Source organism: Cydia amplana, chromosome 11 (assembly GCF_948474715.1).
Source record: "Cydia amplana chromosome 11, ilCydAmpl1.1, whole genome shotgun sequence".
Lineage (NCBI taxonomy): Eukaryota > Metazoa > Arthropoda > Insecta > Lepidoptera > Tortricidae > Cydia > Cydia amplana.
In genome coordinates, this window is record NC_086079.1 from 3,416,199 (window position 1) to 3,438,048 (window position 21,850).

Below are 21,850 nucleotides of genomic sequence, written 5' to 3' on the forward strand. Positions count from 1 at the left end.
TCCAGCATATGTCGGTTTTTAAAAACGCAGCGACCATTATGTATTTTAATGTAAACATTCGAGAAACTTAGCACCAATTTTATTTATAGATTTAATAGTTTTATTTTATGAGTAACTATCGCGGTAAACGAAGACAATATTATTCAAAGATTATTCACAAAAGTCTTACAATCTCCCGAGGGTATAATCAGCTTTAATAAGTCCCGTCAGGCCGATTACATTTGCATATTTCACTCCTCCGCGATGTTCGATTGTTTCCAAGTCTCCAAGTCATCCACTGACGTAAATGGCTCGACTTCCAAAATTATTTCCGACCCCTTGCGCGGGAAAACAACGAGACTTTATAATTTACAAAAAATAATAGCGTCTTCTTAAACAAATAATCATACAATCCATAGGTACATAAAAATATTAACCAGAGAGCCATAACAATTTTACGGCCAAAAAACAAGACTTAAAGAAGAAACGACATCATATATCCAGATTATTTAAATGACTAATCCGCAGACCGCAGTGAAATAACTAAGTTAGCATCAACCGAGCTCCATAAACCACTGCTTGCCGCAATTTATGTCCGTGAGAAACTTAAAATTTCATGAAGATAATTCAGGAATTTCAGGATCCAAAGGAATAATTGCGCTTGCACTAATTATTTACGTCAAACTTTAACTATTAAGAAGTTCGTTAGCAGGATTCCTATGCAGCTGACAGTGACCCACTTTCGCCGTAAATTCCTCTTAAAACCGTCGCGCGCTCCACTAATCCGTTCGTATTTCGCAAACAGAATAATGACATATGCTCCGTTCGTATCCCTCAAACAAAATAATGACATATGTTCAGATTATCCTAGCAAAAACCATGACCTTTGCCACTGATGCTTAGTCCACTCCACTAATGCCTGTTAGAGGCCTCGGAATTTGAGTTAGGGCGTCGCGTGGCGCCGGCTTCCACATCCACAGTTAGTTGCGTGCCGGCTGCCGACGCGAGCGTTTGTCTGCGGCCCTTCAGGCAGTATCCACAACGTTACCGTCGGAAAATTTGCGACCGCTATTAAAAATAACTTACCAAGTGCTTTTTGTATAAATTGGGTGTTACAGTATGATGTAGGATTGATGTGGTGAATTGTTTTGGCGGGAAAGTGAAATTTGGTTGCATCGTTCCGCCAATGGCGACGTCGTTGCTAAGGTAAATATTGACGCGAGGAAATCACGACGCGGACCGGACAATGCCCACTACACCATTATTTGCGGAGCTGTCGAGGGCGTCCTTCCACGATCACCATATTGACACACGCTCGAAGGACTCCAATTAAACTCGGACACAGTTTAAACATATAGCAAACAAACACGGATAGTGCAAATTGAAACTCATTAAATTCCACACCCTCGCTTAACGAGCTGTAGTCTTTTGCCATTTGCCGAATGATACGAGCGGGGTAGATTCCGATATGCAAAGTGCGAATTAAAACTAAGTAGACACCGAGTCAGCTGTGGGACCGCGGTGAGCCCGCCAACCGGCCTTACGTAAGCCTTCGGCCAAGTCTCCACCCCCACTTATGTAACTGCCCGTTTCGAAGGGAATATCATCTGAGGGATTCAATTATGGTGAATATTAGATTTTATATCCGATAAAAAATCTATAAGTATAGTGGACGCTAAAACCCAATTTGTAAACCCACCAGCCGCCAATATATACCTATTCATTAAATATTTAGGTATAAGACTGCTTTCGCACGCCTACGTTCCTTTTACTTCATATTTGTTTCGTCTAAAGGCTTATGTTTTGACAAAGCGCAAGAAAATTGAATTGCTACGGAAATCGAAATTCCTACGATATACAAAAACGGGGGATGCCAAAGCCCAAAGGCAAAAATTATTTCTGGCAAAATTGTTTTGTTGAGTATGGTGTTCAATATGAATGTCGAATATAATTGAAGGGCGCGGGCAATTATATTGATCAATTCGAGTTCGAGGGATACTCGTAACGAAGAATGGATTATCCAGGGGAACAAAACCAATCAAAAACTTACTCCAGTATAGTAAGTCTTGACTGAGCTCTGACTTATTTGAACCTCGGCTGAAACAACAATCTTAGGAAAACTAACTCTGACTCAACTCATCGTTAGTTACTCCCAATTCAACTGATCAGATTAAAGTTAAGCCTTAGTATCTGAAGAACTTTGCTTAATTAATTAAGTTGAAAGGTCGTTAGCGCCTATTTCTCGACTTGCGCTGTTTCCGCAAATAGTTTTATTTTTTCCCCGAGATTATCCTGAGCCTGTGTACAAAGTCTGCACAGACCTCTTCATACAATGTTTCTGAATTTAGCTAAGGATTTGGCGTCTTTGTGTAGGCACTTAACTGTTTCTTAACCTAATCCGACGATAATTTATTACGATTCTGAGCATTATGTGCTTTGGTAATGGACAGGTAATTACTTCTTTCAAAGCTATATAATACGTTGTATGTAAAAATACTTGTCAGTTATTTAAGTCCGTTTATTTTAAGTATGTTTTAGCGAGACTGTTTAAGGAAGTAAGTGTTCATCTAATACCTTTAAACGAGCAATTCTTGTTTATTTATATATTTATTTATTTATTTATATATATATTTCAGGGATCTCGGAAACGGCTCTAACGATTTCGATGAAATTTGCTATATGGGGGTTTTCGGGGGCGAAAAATCGATCTAGCTAGGTCTTATCTCTGGGAAAACGCACATTTTCGAGTTTTTATATGTTTTCCGAGCTCGGTCACCCAGATATTTTCAATAATATACGTAACAATGTAATCTACTTACCCTGTGACATTCTATTGTTTCTCCAATAAAGCAAATAAATTCATGTTTCAACATTCCGCGTGGATTATAGTCACTATGATCTTATTAAATTTGGTATCACTTCAATCGAGTGGACGACAAGGCATCGGGCGCGGCGCTAGCCTATTTCGGTTTATCAATCCCATTAAAACAAATTGCCCTAGAGAGCAATTCGTAAAATTGCTTAGCTATACTTTCTAATTTTCTATCCAATGGCACTTGCTGACTATATGAATATTTTACTCTTATAATGTGATGAGTCATAAGAGCAACTGTTGTTTAAAATCCCTTTAGCCGCCACAAAGAGCAAAGGTAATAAATAGAATTACATCTCTATAGGAATCGGTATTTATTGGCGGGTCAGTAAATCCGTTACGGCCCAGAAGCGTTTTACAGGCTATAAACCACGATCGTTCCCATTTAACCCCGACATAAAGAAGTTTGTAGGGAGTTTTAAATTTAAACCTCTTTAACGGTTGAACTAATTAGAACTGCACATATAAGTTACTAACGACCCGCCCCGGCTTCGCACGGGTTAACAAATTATACATAAACCTTCCTTCTTATATCACTCTATCTATTAAAAAAATCAAAATCCGTTGCGTAGGTTTAAAGATCTAAGCATACATACAGACAGGCAGCGGGAAGCGACTTTGTCTTATACTATGTAGTGATTGTCAATTAAAATAGCAGGAGATACAAAATATTGAGATATATATATGCGCAAAGGTGAAAAGATAACATAAGAAATCTCGAAAGAAGCAAGTATTACATGTGGAGGGAGCACAGTAAACGGTGTGGGAGGTAGCGTCTAGGGAGCGGATAGTTTAATATGCACTGGATTCCTCGTCTATCGTAAATCGATTCTAATACAGTTCAGATAGTCATGTAGGTGTCTCTACGTCGTCCAACCTTTGCCTTTCATCTTGATGAGGAAATGTAGGTTAACTGTTGAACGAAGATATACGATATCGATATTTTATGACCGCATTTGTAATAGAATTTGCGACCAGAATATACGAAACGTTTATTGTGAAATGTGCACAACTGCATATGCTATTTCAATCGTTAAATGTTTTGTGATGTTTTTTGCAGATTCAAATGATTGATGAAATATTTTATTTTATTTCAAATCTGGTGATTAAATTGCTGCACCTATGTTTAAAAATTGCTAAATTAGTGAATTGGAAATTTTGAATCAGTTCGATACTGAAATGCAATTTCAAAATTCAACGTGTGATTTGGTAAATTTAATACAAAAGGGCTTAATTGGGCGTTAGCTTCAAACAAATCAATCATGTGTGCCTAAACAGCTCCTTGTTAACGTTACATTAATGAACATCACGCAATCAAAATCACGCACAAACACTTAATTTGAAATAAAGTGTTTGGTTATACACGATCAATTTCGTTAGTAATTTGTTTTTTGAATGACTGCTATGTTTAAAACGATTTTCTTAAACAGTCCAAGTATATATTTAAAAAGTGTAGGATAATTCCGCGGCCGCTCATAATGTTTTTCTATCGAACTCTGTTGTTTAAAGCTTTTCGAATGAATGCGCGCAATCAAACACGGCGTCTGGTATTCCCCACGCTCTGCTTCTCGCTTCCCTGGTCAACTTTAACAGAAAACTTTCATTTCAATGCACAACGCAGACGAGATTGTCTTTGTTTCCAGTGAAGTTAGCAGCTATTATTTCACACATGTAGAAATACTGGAGAATTTTAGCATTAAATTTGCAGCAGACACGCCAATGTACGATAATCTAACAAATTGTACATAGCAACCGGAGAATATATCAGACGATAATAACGATAGAAGTTTCAAGCACGACTGCAAATATGCAATCGACTGTAATAAAACTGATAAAACTAAAAGCGATAAACAACACGTAACATTAAACAACAACAGAGGTAATCGAGTCAAAGTCAAAGTCAACAGTGCGGGCAAAGTTGGCGGTAACTCCGCCACGTAAACTATACCGGCTGGCGATAAATTGTGATCTGCAAACAACTAACTATCTTGAGAAGTACGGTGGGAGTACAAGCTTTATAAACAATCACAGTCTAGGGCCTAAACAATACAGCGAGTTAATAATAACATAACAGCTAACTTAAACTATAAGTCTGCCAAAACATCAAGATTTAAGTAATCATTTTGATTTATTATTAACATTATTTTACATAACATTATATTACACAAATTAACGGTTGCGTAGTTTTGTGAAATAATTGTTCTTGATGACCTGCGATTTAGCATAATTTTATATGCGTATTTTGTAATAAACACTGTTAATGTGGGACAAATGCCTGATATCAAAAGGAGACTACGAGCATTCATGATTAAGGGGACGGTATATGACGTTTTCGATTTAGAGCTCACTTTATGCAATCAATTTGTTCAAGAAATGTTTAATAACTGCATTAAATTATACGTAAATTTGTTCACGAAGAAGCCGTGTACCGGCTCTTCACGGCATAATATTTTTTATTTGCTGTAATTCTCTACAAATCGACACTAAAAGTATCCAAAAATCAAAATATGGAGTTTCGTTTGAGCAACACGCATTACAGTTTTGCCTTTAACAGTAATTGAGTTGTTGTGTGATTTTGAAAGCTAGATAACTAAACTAGCAAATTATTATCTACTTATATTTTTACTCACAAATACAACACAGAAATTCAATCCCAAATGTAAACTTTCGTACAATTTCCATACATTGACGACATCACTCAAAATTCTTCTTCGAGTCAGATGGCCGCTGGCCTTGGATCGAAGTAGACGTGTACGTCGTCATAGCTCGTTTTTGACATTAATAATAATAATAATAAATAATAAATATTATAGGACATTATTACACAAATTGACTAAGCCCCACGGTAAGCTCAAGAAAGCTTGTGTTGTGGGTACTCAGACAACGATGTATAAATAATAAAGACATTTCATCATATACGCATACGAAAATGTATACCAGTAGATAAATTGTATTTCATAAAATAGGGTAAATAAATATAATCACGTCGAGCTCCAGTCAAATTTTAAATGTGAGTTGTTGTTATTTACGGGTCGTAACGGTCGAAAACAGCAGTAAATTATCCTAAAACAATACGATTACAATCGAATTTAAGTAACTTGTTCCTTCAAAACCCGCTTAAAATGAAAAAAGTTTAAAGACTCGTTTTACTGATTGGGATTGATTTTCATTATGCTGGTATCAATTTTGTGTCATTATAAAAATGTATATGACTTCTGTACGTCAATGACTTTTGATGTCAATTAATTGTAATCTTGTATTTATGTTAGAGAATATTATATGTTCATTTAAATATTACTCATCTATTAATACGAAGCGTAATTCGTTTAATACCTAAAGACTTGCAGTGTCTACACCTACTTTGTTGACGTTCATTCCGTCTATGTATGCGATTACGTAACGTGCTGTTCTGATAATCTTCAAGAATCAAGATAATTAATAACGGCAAGACCAGCATTTAGTACCAGCGAGTTTTGCGGATTTGGAGACCGAGATGAAGCTTACAGGCCAATATCGCTGCGGCCTGGCCTGCTTATTGTTATGTGTATAAATCGAATGTTATATTAATTTACTATAAAAAACAATGTTTTATTTCAATGACATTCTGTGCGTAGAGGTATGTATGTTTCGGTGATTATAAGAATTATGTCCACACAATAATCGTGCAAAGCAGAGACTGCATTATTTCTTTACGGTATAAGCGGTAAGGAAAAACTCATTGGTATCCTGGCTCGTACCAATGAGTTTTTCGGAACTTATGTACGAAATATCATTTGATATTTACCACTAGCTTTTCGGTGGCTTTTCAGTGCATACATTTGCGAAGAAATTCAAAGCTGTGTGTGAAGTCCCCAATCCGCATTGGGCTAGCGTTGAGATTATTGTCTATACAGGGTGGTCCAAACCGTGACGTCCAAAAATCGTGGGCTATCATAATGTACCCCATATGTATGTTAGCCGATTTTTCGTAGTTTTCAAGTTATGATTTTTTAAGCTTTTAACTTTTCCTATGTAGGTAATATTCTCCAACCGTCCTTAGTCTGGGACCGGTCTGAAAACCAGCGCCGGGCACCTAGGCCCGGCACACGCTGAGACTGGAACCCTGTGCCTAATACAAAGATCTTCTCACTTTTGTTTTGTATATGATAACAACTGTTTTATTTTATTATGTAAGTAATTCTAACTCTATTTTATGTTCATGTATGTGGCAATAAACAATTCTTATTCTTATTCTATTCTTATTCTTATTCCTATGAAATTCCGGGGTTTTGGGATTATACTGAGCAACTTTTACAATGGGGCCAACCCCGAAACCGCGAAAAAAAATTACCCTTCCATAGAAAATGGACTAGCCAAAATGTATAAAAAGCCAATTTTTTTTTCGCGATTTCGGGGTTGGTCCCATAATAAAAGTTGCTCAGTATAATCCCAACACCTCCCTGGCAACGGAATGCAGTTATTTTTTAGCCACTCTGTATGGGAACCCCGGAATTTCATATGAAAAGTTAAAAGTAAAAAAAAATCATAACTCGATAACTACGAAAAATCGGCTAACATACATGGGGTATATTCTGATAGCCCACGACGTGAGGAATCTAAAAAAAAATTTTTGGACGTCAAGGTTTGGACCACCCTGTATATAGGCTGAATTATTATTATTATTTATAGGCGGTACGGTACCGTTATTATTTATCAATACCGCTTCGTTTTGAAGGTACTATACCTGTTGAAATATAAAGTACGGTACCGGTATAAAATTGCAGCAGGTACAACAATTTTTTATAGGTGTACAGTCAGCTGCAGAGAAAAGGTACCACCCCTGCATACAATCTTCTATGCAGGGGTGACCTGCAGCTGACTGTACCTAAACTATCACTGACCGAGCGTAGGCGAAGGTCTCCGTTTCAGCTTGGGCAAAAATACTTTCGTTTGTTCGAATGTTCTCCTTTGCATATCACATTTCTCAAATATCTCGAGAAAATTTGTAAGCAGGTTCGGTAGTTGGATATAATTACTCGGTTTCTTTTTTTTTATAAGTTCTAATAGGCAGAGATTGGCATAAAGGACTTAAGCGACAGTAGGGTCTGTGGTACTTAAGACCATTGTGATTATTCGTAGTGTCCGACCGAAGATTCGGTTTCGGTTTCGGTTTCGGCCATAAAATCATGTTTCGGCCGTAGTTTCGGTTTCGGCCAAAAAACGGCCGAATCTTTCGGCCTGGCCGAAACATACGAAATAGTACTTCGTATTATGAAACTAAACTATGTGACAAAGACCAAAAGTTGGCGAGCAAGTAGGACAACAATATTTATATATACAGAAATTTGTGTTTCGGTCGGACACTAATTATTAGGTACTTACTGATTACGCTGCGCCGCGTGGAACGTGAGGTGCGTTGGGGTAAGTACATACAAATCATTCAAGAAAAAAATCCCTTTTAAGATCACTCGTGTGTCTGCCCCTAATAGACTAATTCAATTGAAATTTGGTACACATTTTTCACATATGACAAAGAGTCGGTGATCCAAAGATGGACTAGTAACGTAAATAAATAAACTTTTAACTTTGCGGCCATTTTTTTGTATCGTGTGATATATCAGATATTAAATTGTAAGATATTTACTAATAATAAGCATTGGTCACGTAAATTATTTTTAGTCTTTTTTTGCAAGTATGAATGATATAGAACATTATTTCAATTATTTTTAAAATTAAGCCTATCCAAAGGCGACTTGGAAGATGTGTCATGGGGATCTATATTCGTTGGGTGAAAAACAAGTTTTTTTGTCTAATTATCGTTTAAAACACAATCGATCGGCAATAACGCGGGCACATAAAACAAAAAACTTCTTTTTTCACTCATAAAACTACTTAATCCTAATAAGAGCTAAACAAAAACAAGTGCGAGTCGGACTCGCATTCTAAGGGTTCCGTATATTAAGTCTGTCTCACGCTTGACTGCACATTTCTTATAGATTTTCCTGACATATATAGGTAAAGAACTACTTTGTGTATTTTTTTCAAAATTTTAGATCCAGTTGTTTCGGAGAAAGTGGGCGGAGAATGATCATTTTTTGCTTATTTTCATGAATAACTGCTGAACTATTAATCCTAAAATTATAAAAAAAGTTATGTTTGAGATTCTTACAATGAGCTCTTTTATTTGATATGTAACACTATATAGTTTAAAAAACATATTTTTTAATTTTTTCATTTACCCCCCCCAAAAATGGCTACCGTATTTCAAATTCTCTAAAATACATTTTATTTACGTTACACGTCCATCTTTGGGTCACAAATTTACATTTGTGTGCCAAATTTACATATGTGTGCCAAATTTCAACTGAATTGGTCCAGTAGTTTCGGAGAAAATAGACTGTGACAGACGGACGGACAGACAGACAGACGCACGAAGAATTATATGTATATGCACTTATCCCAACGCACCTCTCGTTCTACGCTGCGCGGAGTTCATTGCCGCTCCTACCGCCGTAAGTGTAAGTACAACTACATCATCAAGGCTACGATCGAAGATAATCAGTTCAGCACTGAAATAATAGCGGTGGAATGCCAGTATAATATTTAATTATTTATTTTAATTTTATAAATTTAATAGCAAAATAAATAGCGAATATAAGATACTCGTACAAGTAAATCTGTAAAGATCTTAGGGGTACATCAGCCGACATATATTATTAAATTTTATTTTGTCGGCCTTAATTAAATTTCCACCCTGCCGAAACTTTATTTATTTAAATTTTTAATTGAATTGATTTTTCGCCTTATGAATAACCGTATAGAGTAGTAAATAACATTTTACATCTGACTTAATGACATCTGGGTTTATTCGGTTTAACTTTACAAAACGCGTATCTCGACAAAGCCATAATATGCAGAAAATAGTTAACAATCAAATGAATTAAATTAGAATTTAAATACGTCACGTGTGACATGAACAGACAAGGAGAGCAAGATTTAATGTATTGTTTCTCTTTCTTCTTTCAATGGAACGTTTTTACAGTTTCTGTTCCTCAAAAGAGGTCAGTGGTTAACACTAAACTCAAAACGCAATCTTAAAAAAACTTGATGGGTCAATGACCTGTCCCAGTAAAGTGAGGTAGTGTGCGTGAAGTGCGCTTGTGTGTGAAATGGGGTAAATTGACAGAATCTGAAAATTTACCCACCTCTACCGTCACCTTAAGCACACAATGTACGTGATACAGGCGTTTACGATTGCCTTGTGGGATGGAACGAGTACAATGGAGAGGTATATATAAATGAGTAGCGTTTTCCGCTACCGCAGTGATTGCAATAGTACCCTTTTATTTGTCGTTTCCATCCGAACGCCGAGGCGATAAGCAATCGAAACCGTATGTTACTTTTTAGGTTTGCGGTTTATTGTTTACCAAGAAAGAGTCCTTTTTCTCTAAGCCCCCATTGAAACAACAACTGTAATTTAAAGCGGTGAAAGTTATTCTAATAAAGTAAAGTACTGTAATATCTCAAATAGCTACAAGTGCTACAACAAACAAAACTGATATCTGACACATCACCAAAACCAATAACAGTAACGAATGAAGAAGAAAGTAAATCAAGAATTTCGTGGTGCCGTAGTTGGTAAGAAACGTGGAAATTCGTTGATGATTCTAATTTGCTTTAGGGTTTAGGGTTAATAAGGTTATTTTTCTCTTACAATATTCGGAAGGATCATATAACTCAATTTCCGGAGGATAAAAGCGGTGGCAGTCAATTTTCAAAACAAATTGGAAATAGATAGCTTTATACGAAGCTGGTATAGATGGAAGAAAGTTAGTCACATGACATCAACGGAATTTCAGAGTCCATTTGGGACACAAGAAAGTTTTTATGTTCCGCCGGGCCCTTTCCAACGGCCTTCGGATCGCGAACAAGCGTGCTTGGGATACATTCAGTTCCCGCCAAAACGCGATGAGAGTTCTAAACGTTCAAGTCTCAACAGTTTCTCTACCTTATCAGGACAAACACTTCGTTTTCAAGATCACAAATTACCCCTGTCCGCAAAACAAACTGTCTAAAATTCCGACATGGATCCGTGTCTGCTGATAAATGGCTAGTGACCCCGAGCCCCTGACCTTCGAGGCATTGATGTAGAGGCAAGAGGCGATACGGATCTATGGCGTGACGTCACGACTAGGGTTGCCAACCGTACTATATTATATAGTATTGTACTATATTTTGGCTCTCTGTACTATATACTTTTGGAAAAATATATAGTACGCTATAATACTATATTTCTGATTAAACGTATGTTACACTTATGTTTAGTATTTTATCTAAAAGTACCATATTTTTTTGAAATGTACTATATTTTTGATGCCCTATTCTGGAAAATACTATATTCTACCAAAAAATAGTTGGCAACCCTAGTCACGACCGCCGCCCCATTCTTAGCGAAAATCGATTTATCGCGTGTAACTGCACACGTTAGGAATACCCGCCCTCTCCTAAAATAAAGTCACGTTTTAAAATAAGAACAATCTTCATTTCAATCAAAACGTCTCCACGATGTCGTGTTAGTGTTAGCGAGTAATCGTCAATGGAGAACAACCATCAATACTAATTAAATAACCGTCTAGCTGAAGGCTTGCTTCAGGGTTAGTGTATTGTTAAATTAACAAATCATTAGGTTTAAACGGTTGCGTTCGCAGAGTCATCAGATCAATTAGCTGACGAAACAGAAAGAACCGCAATTGTCCCAAACTGCTTACATCATGTATCCCACATACTCATAAAACACGCGATTACAGACCAACTGACACATCTAATTGGGGATTAGCAGCATAAGCGGTACGATAAAACGAAACCACATTAAACACGGTAACGAATCTTGATCCTATGAACATTTGAAAAGATGTGACCAAAAATAACCACCGAAAATATTCTTTGTGTCATATTTGTTAGGATAACAATTCCAAGGATTTCGACAAAAAAGAATGATAACATCTATCGTGGAGATCAATGTCACATAGTTTTTGTGATACTATAACATTTTCATTGCAAATTACTAAGCGTCAATAACATGAAATAAATACATATTCATACTAGTAAAATTGCTGAGGTTTCGCTTCATTTATATACGAGGAAATTAATGTAACATTCATTTGCGAGATAGCAGTATCTTAATTGACTTTCAATTTCAATATCGTCGGGACAAATCGATGTTCTCGCCTATAATGCCCAAGTGAACCGTGACGCCGACAACTTGACTTTGCGATGACAGACTATTAACCTTATTGTGGACAATTGCAAGTGCAATTTTTGCGTAACTCGCGGACCTTGGCTCTCAAGAAGTCCTCAATGATATCATCACGGATTTCGAAATCTCATATTTGAACTAAACGAGTAAGTGGTTTTAATTAGCATTTTTTAGTAATTACATGCTCATCTTAATAAAATACTAAGTTATTGAGGCCGATACAGATGCGTTTTATGTTTGCTTTAATGCGAAACGTTTCATTATCTCATATATAGTATATATATTGACAATCTCGTACGTTATGTTCTACATTCTACATATGAAAATACCGTGGCATTTCAAACGTTTATTTATAACCTTGTAATTGCTATAATAGTCTATCAAACGAATACATATGCCCATTATCTAGAAGAAGGGTGTTATTACCAGTGTCGGACTAAATACCATTATCCACGAATGAGTGTTCACAATGACTGGGCATTGGACAATAACATCGTCCTTGGAGACCATCGATCCGTGATAATTGCCATTTACACTGTAAGGCCGGATTGAACGATAATGTTTAAAAAACATTGTCAAAACAATACCGGACATACAATCAGTACGGTCACTATATCCTTCCATTCCGATACGTCTGTCTTTTACACCATGCCGCTCAATGAACAAATTTCAATACATCAACATCACTCGTATATTGCAAAATTTAACAAAATGCTTAAATTCAACCGGGCCACGCTAACACTGAAAAACATGACTTTCCTCTGTCTTGAATTTTAAGGATACCAAACATTTTCCGTTTACATAATCAAGTCAACTCTATAACAAGATTTGACAAACACAAAAATACCCGAGTTGCATAAGCCAAATCCTCTAAATATGAAAACTGATATTACGTGGCCTTTACCAAAGTGCTTTTCGTTTGAGATAAAGCCTTTGCACGTGACCATCCGAGTACTCATCAACTTGACAAATTAACCGGTGTCACCTGCTTCCCTTTCAACTAAATATTAACCTTACCTCGTTAGTCTCGGATTACGGCAAGTTAAGTTTTTCCTGCGCCTCATATTAACCCAGTACTATTGCGAACAGAAATATGAAACATTTCAGGCAACTTCATCAAGCAAGGGGAAACTTCATGAAACCGATTCTTCTTTGTAACAAATGTGAACTGGGGGCGTTGTCATATTTGACGCCATTGCAATTTGCAACCGCATCCCCAAACTAGGCGTGCATCAAAATGCGGAGATTAGGTCGCACGTATCGTCGCAAATGTCAAACAACATTAGCCACGGTGATCGAACGCTGTTGCATATTAATGCCGTGTCATTGGTCATATATAGTCTACTGTTTAACTCGGAATAGCGGGATTATGTGTAATAAACATTAGGTAATAAGGGCTATAGTTGCACGCGTGAATTGTTTGAATACGCACCTAGTTAGGTGCCAAAGGGCATTTGATGTTCTAACGTTGTCGCAACGCCAGATTGTGACCGGCATACATCCCGAAGGTTTCACTGCACTGTGCGTGACAAGTCGCATTGTATTGTTTATAGATTAGAAAATGAAAGTGATTTTACTTGGCCTGACTCTGACCTAGATATCACCGTACTTTATCAGAAGCATTTTCTAATAAACCAATTTTCCTTTCTGTAATATACTGTAGTTAGTGTAGTTGATCAAATAGCCATTAAAACAAAAGGAAATCAATTAACAATTTACGCAAATTAAGCTTTGTGGCTTCGTAACAGGTAGATAAGGATTGTTTTGTTTAATTCAAAGTCGTTTTATATCAAAGATATTCTTGCGACGGCTGCGAAGAAACCCACCGCAAACCTATAAATAATTGAACACGTGCAGCTAATCTAATACGATACGATACGAGCGCAATGTGCACTCCAGAGTTAGCTAATAAACGCGAGAAGAAAACCAAACTCAAACCACTTAAGTATTCATCCAGGAATAGTAATTGCCAACTATTGACAAATTCAACAAATTATGCATGGCTGCCATTCCATTCATCAAACTTATGGATGCACGTGGTCCTGTAATGCGCGATTAGTCGATTACACATTCCATTAATATAAACGCGAACAATAGGCGATGTCATTCGGACTGAATCCATTATACAGCCAATCAATCTTCTTTAATCCATTTTTCTTCCGTCAGCTCGAAAATTGTCGCTCATTTTTTCGACTCGATTACCGCCGCCGCCGTTGCCGATGAATCGGAATTATCGTAAACAGGCTATCGAACTCTGCAACGGCCTTCTTGCCCAAATCGATACGTTTCCGCACCGCATACGATAATTTGCATCCGACCACGCTACATTTCTGCCTCCGTAAATTAACTTTAATGGACATTCCTTTTCCACTCTGAATTAATGGACGATTCTCGTAATTTGATCAATCCTAATTAGGCATCAGTGAAAGACGCAGTTTCAGTCATTCGTAGACATTTTTTATCAATATTTTAATTAGCTATCGCTGAAACGGATGGATAAGAGAGCTTATTAAAATTAACGCCCAGTGTTTGATCATAGCGCATTTGAAATTTAGATAAACGTAGCCGGGTGCCGGGTCAGAGACTATAATTGACACCGTCAATTTCAGCTGAACTGAATATTTCAGCCAACAATACGCCCCCGAATACATTAACGGAGAAGATTAAAGATAAATACGACTAGTGGCGAGTTTTGTAAAGGCCGGGCGGTTGCCAGTAGATAGGTACTCTTAATCCATAACAGTATCTCCTATAATCCCCGAAACATCTTCGACCGTCCGTTTCTTACCGCCGGCGCCGCGTCTGAGCTCCTTACGAAATGCCACTTAATATCATATCTGTACGAGAATCTGCTTCAACGTTCATTTTACATGGCATCTCTATTAAACGCCGCTAACAGCTATTTTCGAGCGAGATTAGCGCATAACCGAATAAACCGGTGCTTGCGCGAAATGGAACGGTTTCATTTCCTTTCCATCGTGTTTACAATTCATGTTGTAGATCTCTAACCACAAACACTTCAAACTCAATCAATAAATCGACGATAACAAAACTCTATTCAAGGACTTTTCCTTGGACATTAATAATGCGTTACAAAACATGAAAACAGTAGCCTAACTTTATGGACCACTGTATGACCTTCGACTCAGAATAACTTATTTATAGCTGAACAGCAATCGATTCGGCTGCAGACAGACAAAGCTCATTTCGGATCATGTTGTGGGCCATAAATAATTCATCGCCGAGGGCGATGGGCGAGTCCGCGACACGCGTACCCTCGGAAAAGTTGATAATGTGATTTACAGACGCGAGAAGTGGAGCGCACTAGCCCTAACCCCCGCTGTGAAGTAATTTGTTGGAGAAACGCGCCCCCGCATACTGACTCGCTGTTCATACTCGACGTGCATTCACAAGTGTCGCGCGCGCTACAACTAACACCCGTCTCTTACCTTAACTGTTCTGTTCCAGATGTTCACGGCGGAACTGAGAGTGCAAATGGAACAATGGCGCGAGGGACTAAAACCGGATGTGACTAGTGATAATAATAGTTAAGGCGATGTGTTAAAGTTCGGCCACAACGACGAACTACAGCGGGCTGGCCGCGGCCAGCGATGTTATGGACGGTATCTTCGGCAATGAGAGCGAGTGGGCGAACTCGACGGCGGCGGCGCCGGAGCAGGACCTGTACAACTACTGGCCGTGGAGCATCGTGGATGGAGCACTCATGCTGCTCATCGTCAGTGGGAACACCCTCACGATCCTGGCCGTGACCCTCAGCCGCCGGCTCTCATCCCTCGTTTCCAACCAGTTCGTCCTCAACCTAGCCATCTCTGATCTGATGGTGGGGTTAACCCTCCCCTACCACCTCGTCTTCTACCTGGATGATGACTTCGGCAAAATCAAATGGTCATGTCTAATGAGATTTATACTCATCATATTGGCCTGCCTGGCGTCCATATACAACATCATAGCGATAGCTGTAGACAGGTATGAATGTTTTTCTCACGTGTATTTATATGGTATTAAAGCTAAAAAGGTCGTTCAAAAACGGTGACACGCTATAACTTGAACCGTACGCAGCATGCCACTGAACCCAAGGTTGCTGTTCCCACCGCTTACAAAGCACAATACGTAACACCAACCATTAGGAATATGACAACTATGGGTAATCCAGAGATCAGATCACTATCGGCCGTTCTAAAACAGCGTCCCCAAATAATAATATCTTAAAACTGTACCAAATCTCACAAGTAGGGCTTAGGGATTTTTTTAGGTGACCGAGGTACTGGTTCGTATGTTTGTTATCCGAGCATTAGGAATTCTAGTGAAGTTCGTGTGCACGTCGCCTGCAATAAGAGTAAAACTATTTACTAGAAGGAAACTTGCAAAACGTAGCTTCAAATTTCAAAGGGTCTCATTTCACGGTACAATTTCGCATGTATGAAAGTCATATACATTTGAATTCTCTTTATCATTTCACCTTTGAGAGAGCTTTTAGTGGCTTAAGATATTTTCGCTGCGACGAGTAGGTAAGTCACCTATCTAAATTTATCGGTAGCGATACGGCACCTTTTTAGGGTTCCGTAGCCAAATGGCAAAAAACGGAACCCTTATAGATTCGTCATGTCTGTCTGTCTGTCCGTCTGTCCGTCTGTCCGTCCGTATGTCACAGCCACTTTTCTCCGAAACTATAAGAACTATACTGTTGAAACTTGGTAAGTAGATGTATTCTGTGAACCGCATTAAGATTTTCACACAAAAATAGAAAAAAACAATAAATTTTTGGGGTTCCCCATACTTCGAACTGAAACTCAAATTTTTTTTTTTCATCAAACCCATACGTGTGGGGTATCTATGGATAGGTCTTCAAAAATGATATTGAGGTTTCTAATATCATTTTTTTCTAAACTGAATAGTTTGCGCGAGAGACACTTCCAAAGTGGTAAAATGTGTGTCCCCCCCCCCCCCCTGTAACTTCTAAAATAAGAGAATGATAAAACTAAAAAAAATATATGATGTACATTACCATGTAAACTTCCACCGAAAATTGGTTTGAACGAGATCTAGTAAGTAGTTTTTCTTTTATACGTCATAAATCGCCTAAATACGGAACCCTTCATGGGCGAGTCCGACTCGCACTTGGCCGCTTTTTTTATCTATATTTTTGGCTTTAGATAATGTAAAGTGTAAGGAATGTTTGTACAACGATTGAAAGTTTTACAGACCAGTGTATGATATTAGAAATTCACTCCATGATCTCATTTCGAAATCACCCGCAGTGCATCTTATCATCTCGTACCTAAATATGGCTGCGAGCGACATGCGCTGCGAGTAATGGATGTTAAAATGAGATCAATTTGTGAAGTATTAATAGGATAGTAATGATAGTATATCTATTTAAAAATAGTATTTTGAAACTTTTTTAAATCGTACCATTTTTATTGATCCGCTGAATTTTGCTGTTTGTCTATAATCTATATTATTTCGCTAAATGATATTTCCACAATACGTGACCTATTAAACTAGGCTGTTACCTGCTATGGCTCTATAAACTTCGTTTCTCATGTCAAACAACCGGATACTCCGCCTGATAGTCATCGGTCGTATTTTTTTTAGCCTATAGACCGGTTCTAAAGTGTATTGCCAACTATTTATAACCTAACGTTATTCTGCACTTGCAGGTACATAGCAATAGTACATCCCCTGCACTACAGCCGCTACATGACGAAGCTGGTGACCAGGCTTCTGATGAGCACGACGTGGTCGGTGGCTCTCTGCATCAGCTGTATACCCATGTTCTGGAACGACTGGCACGATGGCGTGGCCTGCGAGATGAATATGGTAACTCTCTTTCTGTGTCTGGTCCTAATTACAGAGTCGTGATGGTCATACATTTAGATGAACTGTCCTCCATCAACTTCCATCTTTCTTTTCCCTGACAAATGATTAAATTTCAGTTAAAGAATTGTGTATACTATGCTTCGCAGCCTGGACTCAGTGGCATCGGGAATCGGTATGCTCACTTCGCCGGCTCTGATTTCTAGATCTTGAGTTACAAGCAAATACCTTAATGTAGTCCAGGGGGTTGGTTTTTTTTTATAATTTCACTTAGTGTTAGAACTTCTTAAGTATGGACTTAGAATATAGAGTCTAAGCGGAAAGAGAAAGAGTCGTCGATCGTAAGGGAGCCCAAACATTTCATGACTCTTCTCTTTCCGCACAGACTCTAATACAGAATGGTAATATCCTATTATTACAATCATCGTGGTACCATGATCACCTAGCGAGCGCTGTCTATTAATAACATACGATAACACTATTTCGATAACCATTTTAATATTAGTTCCCGAAGCGTAATGCGGCAGATTAGATACGCTCCTGTTTTCTATAGGGCTCGTAATGCACGTTCACATTTCGATAATAGATTGCGGGTTAATCCACGGAAGATAAAAGCACTACGCACAGAATTCTCTCTCTCAGTTACTGCAGCTGCAGGATTTCTCAAAGTGGAGTATGCGAATTCCCAGGGGCCCGCCAATGGTAACTGTCTTAAAAAATGAATAAATGCATTACTGCCGTGCCACCACAGCAAGCAAAACTGATTAAGGTTCTGAATCCAAACTATCTTAATGTTAAATCGCAACGCAACCGCTTCACTGCTCAAATTCCCTATGTGGGAAGGCTCTTAGTCGCATTAACTCTGAGAAATATATGAGTTGGCACTGAGCTTAACTGCGCGATAGACTTTAAAAGCATCGTCAATCGTTACCCTACTGTTCAAAGCTAAGGAGTTATGCACTTGTTTTATTTGTCTTAAAAACGGCTGAAGTATCACACGAGGAGAACGAATGTCGTAGTGATGTCGCTATACATTTTCATTTTTCTATCGATTTTAGGTTAGGTTAGAATTTTTCGTTGTATTTTCATTTAGATGCGTTATGATTATGACTGATTTATCAGTATGATAATCTATTTAAATGTGAAAGTACGAGTAATTGTCTGTTTTACGGCTTATTTACTAGACTGATTTAAAGCTCTGGGAATGAACATATTAGACTTAACCTACTTTATTTTTGGAAACCTTCGGCATACAAATTTTCTATTAGAAATCGACATGAGCCGAATTTCTCTGGCGCGGGTTTGCTACCCTACTACTCAAATATTTTAATGAAAGCATACAGTAGTTTACTCCCTTGGTTTAAAGTATGTTTTTAGATTTAGTGGTCATTTACTTTCAACAAAGCATTTTAAGGTAAATGTTTATCAATTCCAGGTGGTGCCCAAAGAGTACACGACGTCAATCCTAGCGCCCATGTTCTCCCTCATCTGGATGGTGATGTTCGTGCTGTATTGGCGGATATGGCGCGAGGCGACGTGCCACGCGCGCCGCATGCGCGCCAACACGTGCTGCCCGACCGGCGCCAACGATTGGAAGAGCATACAGGTACGGCTGGCAACTAAGCTTCCCAAGACCTTTAATACAATTTGGTTTTTTATTTGCCATTCATCTACTACACGGTCGGTCGCAGTGGTCGACAGTTGCCAACAGTGTAGTACTTTATATCTAGGCTGTAGTCGGACTTTAAGAACTGCCGAAGGTAGCCTGAGGTCAGGCGCGCAGGCCAGATGCGAATCTAAATTTCCTTCCCCCTCCTGTATCATGATGTCTCCTGACGTAAAAAACGGAAGAAATGAGCTACCGTATACATTGTAGAGTGAGGGCGGAGGAACTTTATTCCGAGTGCGCGTTTGAACGTATTCTGGAGGGAGATGGGTTTCATTTAAATGTTTACTACTGATAAATTAAATTGTAGGAATAAACATGCAAAATGTAGGTATGTTTAAATTCTTTAAAGTTATATGATACTCAATAAAACACGCATCACCTTAGCGTACCTACAAGTTCATATCCGTGCCATGCCTACATCCGGGTCAACAAGCAAGAACAAATATATGACCCAAGCCAACCAAATAAAATATTCGCCATCTACAAAACATGACCTCACCTCGAACATCGACTCAGCACATAAATGTATACGTCTGCCGTTATATCTGACTGTCCCTAAATTTTACGAGTCCTTCATAAAACCAGTCTTTACCTTTACTGCCTTCCTCGGAACAACATAAAATACATGTTTGATTACGTAACGGATGGATTTTAAATAATGAAAGACAGCCTTTCATGATAGATTGCATTCAACCGATATTCCGTTCATTTTAAAGCCATTGTTTCGAAGCGATGACAGGTTGACACACGATTTATATCGGAAATAAATTGTTGTTTTAAATTTCAGGTGGTGCTGCTAGTGTTGGGGTCGTTCTCAATTTGCTGGATGCCGTTCGTGGTGGTGGCGTGCGCTCAGACCCTGCCGGTCATCACGCTGCACAGCCCCATCGCGTACCGGTTGACGTCATCCCTGGCCATGTCTAATTCGGGCATTAACCCGCTGATATATGCGTGGAAGAACGCAGGGTTCCGAGCGGCGTTCGTGAAGCTGCTGCGATGCAAACGGCCAGATACATCAGAGTATAGAGGATCGCCAGCGCCGGAGAGGAAAAGAGGCTCAGTGGCGCTAAGGGAAGGGTCTATAACGCGTTCGAGCGCTCCTAGCGCGCTCTCAAGCATGGGAGGACGGCCAGCGAGACTGCTGTACGTGGAGCGCGAGACCGACACGTCGAGGTGCCGCATAATCGAGAACGCAGGCTACGTGGAGGAGAGAGGGGACGCGAACCCCTCGTACGCGCCCGACCCGACCCCGGTGCACCGACCCGCCACGCGCCCCGACCTAGTGTAGTGTATCTTAAACGTTCATAGACGTTCAGTGGGAAACGTAAAACGCTTCTAGCATTTAAAGTTGTTAGTGACTTTAGGTACCCCCTTCGCATTAAGGTACCTGTTTGAATCTACGCTCAAATTTATAAAAGCTTTATTGTTGAATTTTTATTGATAGATTTTAATGAGTTCCCTGCCATAATGAAATTCTTACTGAGGTTCTCTGTCACTTAAATAAATTGAGATGTTTAAACTATAAAATTATAGCTAAAACTGTTCGATGTAAAATTAAAATATATAATTAATTCTATCTAACTTTATTCAATATCATCTTAAACGGTGTAAACTAAAGGTTCATTAAATATATTCGATGTGTAATAAATTCGTGCTAGGATCGAAAGCTTCGAATTTGACAGTTAATGTAGATATACATCTAATACCTTTAAACGAGCAATTCTTGTTTATTTATTTATTTATTTATATTTATATTTCGGGGATCTCGGAAACGGCTCTAACGATTTCGATGAAATTTGCTATACGGGGGTTTTTTGGGGGCGAAAAATCGGTCTAGCTAGGTCTTATCTCTGGGAAAACGCGCATTTTCGGGTTTTTATATGTTTTCCGAGCGAAGCTCGGTCACCCAGATATTCTTATATTATACAATCAATGAATCTTTGGTGTAAACCCTAAAACATAAGGCAGTATCAGCGAAGAGAAGAAGAAATAATTTAAAAGTTATTAATGGTAGAATAGGTGTAAAGTCAAAGAAATATTCATTCTCCGAACTTGACAGCCAAACTATGTAGATGGTGCTGCGCGGCGCTATATCGTAAGTCATGTGGTAATTAACTTTTGACAATCAAAACTACCGCATAATATATACCTACGGGCCGTACAGCGACATCTACTTCAGCTGTGAACAAAGTTCACACTAGCACTAATTTTTCTTACACTTTAGACTCTTCTACTATTTAACTCGTTGTTATTGCTA

General features: G+C 38.5%; 2 protein-coding genes across 2 annotated transcripts in view; one reads left to right on the forward strand and one right to left on the reverse strand.

The window, feature by feature from the left end:
- LOC134652297 (serine/threonine-protein kinase SMG1) overlaps positions 1-21,850 on the reverse strand; it is a gene marked incomplete at its 5' end in the record, with an annotated part of 236,858 nt that overhangs the window by 206,801 nt on the left and 8,207 nt on the right. The gene's annotated exons all lie outside the window — the stretch shown is intronic.
- LOC134652376 (5-hydroxytryptamine receptor 1A) lies at positions 1,065-21,169 on the forward strand. The gene is made up of 5 exons (XM_063507550.1): positions 1,065-1,185; positions 15,555-16,073; positions 17,768-17,927; positions 19,360-19,530; positions 20,381-21,169. Exons 2-5 carry the CDS (start codon positions 15,703-15,705, stop codon positions 20,879-20,881), a joined length of 1,203 nt encoding a protein of 400 aa, XP_063363620.1. The 5' UTR covers positions 1,065-1,185; positions 15,555-15,702; the 3' UTR covers positions 20,882-21,169.

Coding starts and splice junctions, on each gene's coding strand:
- LOC134652376 (XM_063507550.1), top strand. CDS start 15,703: ATGGACGGTATCTTCGGCAATGAGAGCGAGTGGGCGAACTCGACGGCG. Junction 16,074..17,767: donor ATAGCGATAGCTGTAGACAG/GTATGAATGTTT, acceptor CTGCACTTGCAG/GTACATAGCAATAGTACATC. Junction 17,928..19,359: donor TGGCCTGCGAGATGAATATG/GTAACTCTCTTT, acceptor TATCAATTCCAG/GTGGTGCCCAAAGAGTACAC.